Source organism: Schistocerca nitens, chromosome 4 (assembly GCF_023898315.1).
Source record: "Schistocerca nitens isolate TAMUIC-IGC-003100 chromosome 4, iqSchNite1.1, whole genome shotgun sequence".
Lineage (NCBI taxonomy): Eukaryota > Metazoa > Arthropoda > Insecta > Orthoptera > Acrididae > Schistocerca > Schistocerca nitens.
The window spans coordinates 407,279,850-407,292,370 of NC_064617.1; the positions used below are offsets into that span (position 1 = coordinate 407,279,850).

General features: G+C 44.3%; 1 protein-coding gene across 2 annotated transcripts in view; it reads left to right on the forward strand.

The window, feature by feature from the left end:
- LOC126251983 (abasic site processing protein HMCES-like) overlaps positions 1–12,521 on the forward strand; it is a 96,596-nt gene that overhangs the window by 3,317 nt on the left and 80,758 nt on the right. For both annotated transcript variants that reach the window (XM_049952756.1, XM_049952757.1), the window contains exon 3: positions 6,809–7,003. In XM_049952756.1, the coding sequence (XP_049808713.1) occupies positions 6,809–7,003 (195 nt within the window). The remainder of the gene's footprint in view (positions 1–6,808; positions 7,004–12,521) is intronic.

The following is a 12,521-nucleotide window of genomic DNA, read 5'->3' on the forward strand; positions in this document are numbered from 1 at the left end:
ACACCAAGATCAAGAACGAAGTATTATGCAATGGGGTCATAAGAGATAACCTCACAAAATCAAAACAACGTCCACTCGTAAATGGGAAGTAAGCACATGCAACGTGAATACGATGTCTGTCAGCGAGATACTAACCGACTCAATGCGAATACCAGACTGCCTTGCTGAGTGAGAGGCAGCAGCCTAAATACACAACAGGATATGTTGCTATTGGCTGCTGGGACCACGTGTTCCACAGTGGCGCCCTTGCGTTAGACTCGGGGTCCAGGAGCACGCGCAGCCACAGCTTACTGCTATAGAGACCTCTAGAGGTCATAGAGTTCCATGCTGTCTGGCATAGATTCGAAACCCACAGTGCTTGGTACAAGAGTTGTCTCCTGTCCTCTTTCGCCCCCATGACAATATTGTATTTCTCTGCACTCAATATCCAGCACAGTAGCCAGTCCGCTGTGGTGGGGCCATCATGTACCCATTTTGTGGTAGCCCCCTGACAACACAGGTATCACACTGCTGATGCCTGAGCTGTAAACTCCCTATGTATGCCAAGAAGTAGATGCCTGTCTTTCTGGAGCATCAGGACTCCCGGCAATGGCCATCATGCCAGTTGGCTTTCGCTGTGGCTGGGTGGCACCTGTGGCGAAAGCCCCTCATCGAAGTGGTTGGCATCAGGGCAGATAACCCGCAATGAAATGGACTTAAGACGTCTCTTGGTGGTGACCGTACGGCATCAGCAGTCTCTAAGAAGGGCAAGATAGAATACAAGGCTGACAGGTATGACCCTAAATAGTTTCCTTCCCTTGCTACACCATGGGAGGAACATAGAGCTACAGAACGGCGAGAGCCATATTCGCCTCAGTTTTTAGTCTTCAGCTGAACCGATAGGGACTTACCGACAAAGCCTCAATTTTTCGTTGAACACCTTGAGGATAAGTTTGGAGAAGTGATGGTGCTGTCCAAGATGCGAAACGGCAGTCTTGATTCAGACAGCATCCCCACCCCAATCCCGAGCGTTACCTGTGATAAACTGGGTGGTATTCCTGTTTCAGTCACTCCCCATAAAAACCTCAACATGATCCAGGGGATTATTTTCCATTGTGACCACCTCTTGCAGTCTGGCGATGACCTCCACTCCAACCTAGAATGGTGGGGTGTTCATTTCATCCAGTGCATTTACAGGGGACCCGAAGACAACAGGGTTGTTACCGGTGCCTTCATCTTGGCCTTTGAGGGTGATTCATTGCCTGAAAATCTCAAGGTGATGGTTTACCGCTGTGACATTAAACCATACGTCCCTCCCACTATATGGCGCTTTAAGTGCTGGAAGTTTGGGCACATGTCTTCCCGCTGCACTTCCAGCACCACATGTCGAGACTGCAGACGTCCACTGCACCCAGATATTCCACGTGTGCCACCTCCCATTTGTACCAGCTGTGGAGAGCACTACTCCCCCTGCTCGCCAGACTGCCCAGTACTCCAAAAGGAGCAGAAAATTTGACTTCCACAGACGCTAAACCTAAATTTGAAATATTATACCCATGTGGTTGACATTGACATATGCTGCAGCTACATCACCGTCCCAAGTGCCAGTGGTTCCTCACTTTGTGCCATGAACAGTGGGCCCTCCGGGCCACCAGAATACATCCACTCCCTTGGTGGTAGGGGGCAAATCTTCCTCTGTTGCTCCCAAAGCACCTACTCTGGGAGCAAGCCGCCCCCCCCCCCACCCCCCCACAGACACAGGGGACATCAGTCCTCCGGCTCATCTCGTGCAGAAGGGGTCCCTTGGGCCCCTTTCTTCCAAGGTCTCCACTAATGCCACAGCGGACACTCACCAGTGGCTCAAGGAGCCAAAAGATGCTCAACAAAGAGCTTCACGGTCTTCCTCCGTGTCTGAAGCTGCTTTGGAGAAATCTTCCCAGTAAGCAAACTAAGAAGAAGACTGCTAAGAAACGTGACCCTCTGGCGGCTCCAACACCACCACTCCCTATCAGTTCTGCATCTGAAGATGCAGTGGAGATCTCAGTGTCCCCTGCAGACCTGGATTTCACTGATGCCTCATCCACCATAGAAATGGCTACAAATACTCAGTTGGAGGCAGCAGGTGACACTGAGGCATAACCTGCCTCCTTGCGCATTTCATGCCTTCCCAGCTTCACGATAACGTCACCCTCCAGTGGAATTGTGGCGGTTTTTTCCACCACCTGGCTGAGCTACAGCAACTGTTAAGCTTTACACCTGCTTTGTGCATTGCCCTCCAGGAAACCTGGTTCCCGGCAATGCGGACCCCTGCCCTCCATGGCTATAAGGGATATTACAGGAACTGTAGCAACTATAACAGCGTGTCAGGTGGAGCTTGTGACTATGTCCTGAACTCGGTATGCAGTGAACCTGTGACCCTTCAAATCCCTCTTGAAGCTGTGGCTGTCAGGGTAAGGATGACGCAGGAAATAACTGTCTGCAACATATATCTTCCTCCAGATGGTGCAGTACCCCTGAATGCATTGGCTGCACTGATTGATCAACTCCCTAAACCTTTCCTACTTTTGGGAGATCTTAACACTCATAGCCCCTTATGGGGTGGCACAGTTCTTACTGGCCGAGGCAGAGATGTCGAAACTTTACGGTCTCAGTTCGACCTCTGCCTCTTAAATAATGGGGCTGCCACACATTTCAGTGTGGAACATGGCATATATTCGGCCATTGGTCTCTCGGTTTGCAGTCCTGGCCTTCTCCCATCTATCCACTGGAAAGCACATGACGACCTTTGTGGTAGTGATCACTTCCCCCATCTTCCTGTCACTGCCCCGGCGTCAGGCCCATGGACGGTTGCCCAGATGGGCTTTAAACAAGGCAGACTGAGAAACTTATACCTTTGCTGTCACCATTGAATCTCCCCCACACGGTAACATCGGTGTTGTGGTTGAGCAGGTAACTACAACAATTGTTTCTGCAGCGGATAAAGCAGTCCCTCATTCTTTAGTGTGACGCCAGCGAAAGACAGTCCCTTGGTGGTCGCCGGAAGACACTGAGGCAATTAAGGAGTGTCAGCGAGCTCTACAGCGGCATAAGTGGCACCCTTCCCTGGAGCACCTTGTAGCCTTTAAACGGCTCCTTGCCTGCATTTGCTATCTTATCAAAAGGCAGAAACAGGAGTGTCGGGAGAGGTATGTCTCGACCATTGTATGTCATACGTCACCTTCCCAATTCTTGGCAAAAATCAAATGAGGTTTTGGGTACCAGACCCCAACAGGTGTTCCCGGTGTTAACATAAATGGCATGTTATCTACCGACGCAAACGCGATTGCTGAGCACTATGCTCAAGCCTCTGCATTGGAGAATTACTCCCCAGCCTTTCGCATTCTCAAATGACGGATGGAAGCAAAAGTCCTCTTGTTCACTACACGCCACAGTGAACCCTATAACGCACCATTTACAGAGTGGGAGCTCGTCAGTGGCATTGCACATTGCCCTGACACAGCTCCTGGGCCCAATTGTATCCACAGTCAGATGATACAACATCTCTCGTCTGACTACAAGCGACATCTCCTCATGATCTTCAACCGGATCTGGTGCGATGGCGTCTTTCCTTCGCACTGGCGGGAGAGCACCATCATACCAGTGCTCAAACTCGGCAAAAACCTGCTTGATGTGGATAGCTGTCAGCCCATCAGCCTCACCAACATTCTTTGTAAGCTGCTGGAATGTATGGTGTCTCGGCAGTTGGGTTGGGTCCTGGAGGGACCTGGCCTACTGGCTCTGTGCCAGGGCGGCTTCTGCCTGGGTCGCTCTGCCACTGGTAATCTTGCAGCCCTTGAGTCTGCCATCGGAACAGCCTTATCCAGATGCCAAAGCCTTGTTGCCGTCTTTTTTGATTTACGAAAAGCATATGACACCACCTGGCGACATCGTAACCTTGCCACATTACACGAGTGGGGTATCGGATGCCCGCTTCAGAGTTTTATCCAGAATTTCCTGTCGCTTCGTACTTTCCATGTCGAAGTTGGTGCCTCCCATAATTCCTCCCCCCCCCCCCCCTCATATCCAGGAGAATGGTCTTCTGCAAGGCTCTGTATTGAGTGTATCTCTATTTTTAGTGGCCATTAAAGGTCTAGCAGCAGCTGTAGGACCGTCCGTCTCACCCTCTCTGTATGCAGACGACTTCTGGATTTCGTACTGGTCCATCAGTACTGGTGTTGCTGAACAGCACCTACAGGGAGCCATCCACAAGGTACAGTCATGGGCTCTAGCACACAGCTTTCAGTTTTCGACCTCAATGTTGTGTGTTACGCACTTCTGTTGGCGTCGTACCGTTCATCCGGAACCAGAACTTTACCTTACTGACGATCCCCTCATGGTGGTGGAGACATATCGATTTTTAGGACTTGTTTTCCACACCCAATTCACTTGGCTTCCTCACCTTAGTCAGCTTAAGCGGAAGTGCTGGCAGCACTTCAATGCCCTCCACTGACTGAGCAACACTAACTGGGGTGCAGATCACTCTATGCTGCTGCAGCAATACAGAGCCCTTGTTCAATCCCGCCTTGACTATGGGAGTCTGGTTTATGGTTCGGCGGCACCCTCAGTGGTGCACAACTGCTCGCCAGTTACGTTGCACACGTTTGTAGTTCTCCTCCTCAACCAAATTACTGTCTCCTTTTCCCACCCAAGGCGGTTCATCACCCGCATCGGCGGCCCAGGTCAGGGCTTTCCAGTTGCAGTTCGCATCCGATTCCTTATATCTGAACTGGGGTCCTTGCTTTTACCACCTATACTCAAGTTCCAATCATATACACCTCCATGGTGTACACCTACGCCGCGGCTTCGCCTGGACCTTTCACAGGGCCCAAAGGACTCGGTTCACCCTGCAGCTCCCTGCTGTCACTTCATCTCGATTCTTGACATGTACCGAGGCCATGAAGTGATTTACACCGATGGCTCAATGGCTAAAGGTAGTGTCGGCTTCGTGTATGTCCATGGAGGACATATTTAACAACATTACTTGCCCGATGATGGTGGTGTTTTCACTACAGAGCTGGTGGCTACGTGCTCTTGAGCACATCCGTTCATGCCCTGGGGAGTCGTTTCTTCGGTGTATTGACTCCTTGAGCAGCCTACAAGCTATCGACTAGTGCTACCCTCGTCATCCTTTGGTAGCAACCATCCAGGAGTCCATCTATGTCCTGGAATGGTCGGGTCATTCAGTGGTGTTTGTGTGGACCCCAGGACACTTTGGAATCCCAAGCAACGAACTTGCTGACAGGCTGGCCAAAGAGGGTACACAGAAACCGCTTGTGGAGATCGGCATTCCAATAACTGGCCTGTGTTCGTTTTTACATCGCCAGGTTTTTCAGCTTTGGGAGACGGGATGGCATAGTCTCAGTACGCACAACAAACTGCATGCCATTAAGGAGACTATGAATGTGTGGCAGTCCTCCATGTGGGCCTCTCACTGGGATTCTGTGGTTCTCTTCCAGCTCCGCATTGGCCACACTTGGGCGACCCACGGCTACCTCCTGCACTGTGAAGACCTGCCTCAGTGTCTATGCAGTGCCCGGTTGACAGTGGCCCATATTCTGGTGCACTTTCCCAGTTTGACTGCCCTGCAATGAAATCTTCGGTTACCGGACTCGTTGCCACTAATTTTATCTGACAACACCTCATCGGCTGATGTAGTTTTATGTTTTATTTGTGAGGGTGGGTTTTATCATTTGATCTAAATTTTAGCGCATGTCCTTTGTCCCTCTGTGTCCTCCACCCTAGTGCTTTTAGGGAAAAAAGATATTTTTAGGAATACTACTTTTAAAATCTAGTGAGTAATGCTGTGACTTGCAAAAGCTTGCAAAATGAAAAGGTTTTCTTTCTTCATGTTTGAAGTAAAGCACTTGTAATTAAAAACTCTAACTCCTGTAACAGATTTAGCATACTCTCATTTACTTAAAGAAGTTTTTGACAAAATTAGGGAAGCTCATTTCCGGCTGTTAGATTTAGCTTGTAGCTGGATGTGTGAAAAGTAAACAGTAACTTTGTCAAATGGAAATTGTAGCATGCTTGTAATGCAGATGGTATCCCTTACCTTCCTCTGACTTTTGAACTGACCCACGTGGCTAGTTATATGGGGATCTACAGTTTAATGTGAACTCCAAACCACGGTGCAACTTGTCATTTTTCTTGTAAATAAATAATTCCAACCACTACCCACTCCAGAACCTTCCCGGCTTCGATTCCCGGCCATGTTTGAGATTTTTTATGCCTGGGGATTGGGTGTTTGTGTTGTCATCATCATCATTTGTGACAGTGGCTAGATTGGACTGTGTAAAAATTCAGACTTTGTACGGATGCTGATGACTGTGCCAATCATCATCATCAGCAGCAGCATCATCCAGAACCATTATATGTATTATTTAACCGATCTAGTTGTATTATTGTTGCCTATAGAATAGTTTCGAGAATGTGGTAGTGACAGGTTGAGGCTGTAAGGGTGGTTCATGGTCGTGGTTGGATAGCTCAGTGAAATTAGCATTTGCCTGAGAAAGGCAAATGCTTTAGTCCCAGTCTGATCACTCAGTTTTAATCTGCCAGAAAGTTTCTGATAGTGGGGTAGTTTGTGAGTTCTTCTGCCATCAGCATTTATGCAGGAATGATTTTACGGTACTTAAGTTAATAAAATTGTTAAGTAGTTCCAGTATTGCCTCTCTAGCTGTCCATAGAAATGAGTAGTCCATTCCTAGAGAGACAAATGATTTTTTTTTATATTTTATTTTTTTCCCCCTAATGCATTAATTCACTTCGGTCTGTCTGTTTTTTTCAGGGTGACTACAGAACACATGGTCTGACAACTCATAACATCCGTGATGATAATCTCTTCCTATCAAAATTGTACCTCCCAGTCTTCAAACAGAGTAATCGTTGTGTAGTTCTTTGTGATGGTTTTTATGAATGGAAGAAAGAAGAGGGTGGCCGTGGTAAACAGCCATATTTTATCTACATGCCGCAGTCACTCGGGGTTTGTATCTCACTTATAGTAGTTGCTAATGAATGGTTGATGTGTGAATCAGAATATTTTAAAGTTTGTGAAAATGATTTCATGTAAGTATAATTTTGAAGCAACAAGAGCTGCATTCAAAAACGGGTTGAGTAGAGATTTTTCCAGTTTTTTAAAATTTACATATAATGCCTTAAATGAAGTGGAAATTAGAATTTTAGTATAATAATTTGAAAAGCAGGAATTTCATCTGCAAACTTTTGCAGTTGATAAGGAAATTGCATGAAAGGAGCATCCTGCAGTGTTCCAAATGTAAATTTGTGCGTCTATTGATATGAAGGTAAACATGGTAAATGAAATGTGAAAATATAAATTAACATTTAATTGCAAAAATCAGCTTCTTGTAAAGATATAAATGGATTTCTGTGCAGAACTGGAGTGACACAGGGGTTTCATAGGTGATTACTAAGTGGTTTTTCTGGTACTGCATCACACATTTCCAGGTGTAAAACACAGTCATACTTATAAGGTGCGGCATCTTGAAGACTTCTGAACAAAATTAGTCAATTATTGACACCGAAATGTTTCCCGGCACCATTGTGGAATGAGAAGTATTACACAAGGTGGCTGATACTGAACATACGTGATGTTTCTTTGCCAGAGACATACTGTTGTGTTCTGCCTACTCGTATAATATAGGGTGCTTAGGTAACCTGCTTTTTTGGATTGCTAGACAACAATTCAAGCAAATTGTATTAATGGTGTTTACTACAGTAAGATAAATTACAATACTTAACTTTGCATATTCACAGGTGTGTCGCAAGCAAGTGGTTACATGCAAATAATCAGTGTCCTTCAGGATATACAATTCCAATGCAAGCAAAACAACACAGTTCATAAGTCACTGCTGTAGCATTCGGAGGATGGCTCGTCTTCAACTCAGGCAGCAGCTAGGCTACGCAGCACTTATATTCTCTTCGGGTAGAGAACGCTCCTGTCTTTGTGTTGTCCAGGAGAGGGGTCCGTCAGTGTACTATTGGCTGACAGTCTCACAGCCCTCTCTGCTCTTCCGTTCTTGATCATTGTGCCAGCACTTGACGTTAATCTGGAACACAAACAGTGTTAGATACCTTTGTACAGCTGTACAGGGTGTACAACCGTTCACCATACTGTGAATTGGGCTGCTCAGTGTGGCTAGTGGCAGTGCCTCATATTGCTGAACAAGCACCCTATGGAGATAATCATTTTTCGGCTGTTGAAGTGTTAGTGGTGCATTTCTTTGGTCTATAGTGTTCCATACTTCTGCATTTAGATTCAGACTCCCAATGTCTTTATGTGAAGAAGGAAGAGAAGGAAAAAACTACAGGCCAGGCATGTGCCATAGAAAATTGTCTGCTATTAACATGATGCCACCCCCGTTACAATGGCGCTATTGTATCAGTCCCTTGCATGGTTGTGATGTGTCCCAGTGACGTAGCAGATCAACGTACTCTAAGACCTACTCTCAAGGGTAAGCTGTGATTCATCTGCGAACAGGACACTACCCAATTTCGTAGATCTTGTCATGGTGATTTGAGCCATGCTGTGCCTGTTTGAGATAAATGCATCTGCTGGATGGCCAAGCACACAGAGCAACCTCATGAAGACCACAAGATTTCTAACTAGGACAGATACTGTGATGGTTGTAGGGTTTCGGGCTAGCAAGGTTATGGTGCTGACATTGGATTGTAGTACTTGCTTGATCTCCCTATTGAATGTTTGGCCCCTCTTAACTTCTGCACAGTTATGGAACAATATTGCGTGTGGCACTCAACTTCCATATCATATGTTACTTATATCCTTGCAGAACTAGCACTCCTGGAAGACAGGATACTGTGGTGACATGGCTGAGCCACAGCCTGGGGGATGTTTCCAGAATGAGTGCTAGTCCTGTGAAGTTCGCAGAAGAGCTTCTGTGAAGTTTAGAAGGTAGAAGACGAAGTACTGGCAGAATTATTGAAGCTGTGAGGGTGGGTCATGAGTCATGCATGGGTAGCTCAGAGGGTAGAGCACTTGCCTGCGAAAGGCGAAGATGCTGAGTTAGAGTCTATCTGGCATACAGTTTTAATCTGCCAGAAAGTTTCATATCAGTGCACATTCCACTGCAGAGTGAAAATCTCATTCAAGAAACATCCCCTAGGCTGTGGCTAAGCCATGTCTCCACAATATCCTTTCTTCCACAAGTGCTAGTCCTGCAAGGTTCGCAGAAGAGCTTCTATGAAGTTTGGAAGGTAGGAAACGAGGTACTGGCAGAATTGAAGCTGTGTGGGTGGGTCGTGAACTGTGCGTGGATAGCTCAGATGGTAGAGCAATTGCCCGCGAAAGGCAAAGGTCCCGAGTTCAAGTCTCGGCCCGGCACACAGTTTTAATCTTCCAGGAAGTTTCAGTTCTATTATTCATACATTTTCATTATAGATTGTGTCACTGAGTGCTTTGAACAGCTGTTTGAAATCTTGACAGACAACTAATTTACTCATCTGCCACAAAAACTTAAATTTGCAAGATCATTTCTTAGTGAATGGCTCCAGAAACCATTTAATCTACATGAGGCAAATACAATGTGTTGATAAAAATCTTGTGCATGCTGTGGGATATATTCATAAGAACATTTGCATTATATATATTATAATAGCGATACCAGAACAAATTTATGTTCTCACTATCTCCGATGCAGAATATTTATATGAAAGATGAATGGTTTGTAAGTGGGGTTATTATCAAGTTTGATGTTGGAGCTTATAAATGGATGATTGTCAAGAAAAAATCTGTGACAGAGTAAGTTTGTTGGAAGTATTGTTAGTGTATACATGAGGATGTATATTTTTAGTAACTTTTTTCTTAAAAATTATTATGTATGATCAGTGTATGTTTATGTAAAGGGTAAATTTTTTGTTAATTATACAAGCCATGCCCTCTGTATATATGTGGAAATAACTTTGTAGACATTGTCTGCACATATCTAAAAATGGGTTGACATCAGTGCACCAGGTGCAGATTGGGAAAGTCATGCTGTCAAAACTGGTGCCAGAGACAAAGGTTTGTCACATTATTCTGAATGTCTCGTCCAGAAATTACTTTTAGCAAACAACCAAGTCATGAAGGTAATGTCTTAGATCTAGCAACAAACAGATCTTAACTTGTCAAATCAATGAATACAGAGGAAGATGTCAGCGATCCTATGGCTGTGATAGCAGCTATGACTATGAGTTTTACAAGGAATGTTACGAAAGGTAGGAACATACTTTTGTGTAGCTGGAGTGACAGGAAACAAATCGCAGAATATTTGAGTACTCAGCAACAGATATTCAGAGAGGGCAAAGATGTGGAACACAAATGGAAAAAATTCGAAAACACCATTCAATATCCCTTAAAGTATGTTCCAAACAAGTTCTTAAAGGATGGGAAAGACCCACTGTAGTTTTCTAACTGGGTTAGAAAACTGCTCCATAAACAAAATGAGCTTCATCTCAAATTCAAGAGAAGTCAAAGCCTAGCTGTCAAACAAAAGCTGAAAGGAAGTGAAACTGAGCATAAGAGGAGCAATGAGGGAAGTGTTTAAAGACTTTGAAAGTAAATTTTTGTTAACCGATCTGAGTAATAATGATAAGAGGTTTTTGTTGTACATAAAATCAGTAAGCGGTTTGAAATCATCTGTTCATTCATTCATTCATTCAGGACCCAAAACAGAGGATAACAGAGAGAGGGCTGGAATAATGAATTCAGTCTTCTGAAATTGTTTCACTACAGAAAATCTTAATACAGTCCCTCCTTTCAACCAGCATACGAATGTCGAAATGACAGGTATTGAGATAATTGATCACAGAAAGAAAGCAACTACTGTAACTTGGTACTGGGAAGTAGATGAGAACTAGATGAAATAGCTACAAGATTCTACAAAGATTATTTGTAAGAATTTGCTACCTTGCTAGCAGCAGTTTTACCAGAAATTGGTGGAATAGTGAATGGTACCTAGCGATTGGAAACAAGTCTGTTTCAAGAAGGGCTGTGGACAGATGCACACGATTACAGACCTATATTGTTTATGTCAATCTGTTGTAAATTATGGAACATGTTTTATGCTCAAGAATTATGTTGTTTCTGGAGAATGAAAAGCTCCTCTACAAAAGTCAACATGGAATCTGCAAATGGAGATCTTGCAAAACTCGGCTCGCTATATTTCTCCACGTGATCTATAGTGCTGTGGACAATGACACTCAGGTTGATGCTGCATTCCATGACATCATCAGGAAGGCATTAGACACCATCCCACAATGCAGTTTAGTGAAAAAAATATGAGCTTATTGACTCAAGAATTTCTTGCAGGTAGAACTCAACACCTCACTGTTAATGGATCAAAATTGAAAGATGTAAAGGTAATTTCCAGAGTAACCCAAAGATGTATTATAAGACCATTACTGTTTACAATATATATAAATGATTTAGTGGAAAGTGTCGGATGCTTTATCAGACTGTTTGCAGATGATGTCATTGTTTGTAACATAGTAGCAATGCTGAAAGACATTATCCATTTGCAGAATGACTGTTTGACCCTAAACATAAAGAAATGTAACATATTGTGCATAGGTAGGAAAATAAAGCATCCAGAGCAATCCGACCACATAAAACAAATCATAGCAAAAGCAGGTGCCAGACTGAGGTTCATAGGTAGGTAACGTAGCTCATCCATGAAGGAAGTGGCTTATGAGGCACTTGTCCAACGATTCTTGAGTATAGTCCACCAATATGGGATCTTACCAGGTAGGATTGACAGAAGAGAGAGAGAGAGAAAAGATTCAACAAAGAGTTTTGGTATTTTTTGTACATTGTCCAGTTGTTCACTAAATGCTTTAAACCACCGCAGGATATCTGAATTAATTTTTTTCATTGCAACTGGCATGCAGTGTCTACAGTAACATGTATCTAATTGATCTCAATTTAAAATTGTAACAAGGCTAGGTGCACTGCTGTGCAACACCCACAAATTCTGGTTTCAAAATCAGTTTAGTTTACCCTACAACACAAACATCAACACACACAAAAATACTTTTGGAAACTAGTAAATGGGTTGTACACAGCTCACACAGAATCTCATGCATAGGCATAAACAGGAAGCTAGATCGATGTGTAGGGTGCCACGTCACAGACTATGAATGCGCCTTGGGTACTGCCACCATTGTCGATTCGATCGACATGCCGCAGCTGTGATCCATGACTGCTGATTGAAGTCCTCCGTAGTCATGGATGAAATCTTCAGATTTGTGGACTAACTACTCTCGTTGCCTTTTTAATGTTAGTCAAAGGATTTAATAACGATTCATCGACTGCCCATACTTCTTTAGAATTCGTGATTTGCAGTGTTTGCAATTGATTTGGCACTGCACTGTAGTGTAGTATGAGCTGTTTACCTACATTACCGTTGACAACAGATATCAACACCCACAAAGTTACATACTTTGTGTTAATCAATTATGTTTAAAATTTCAAATTTGTGTTTACTATT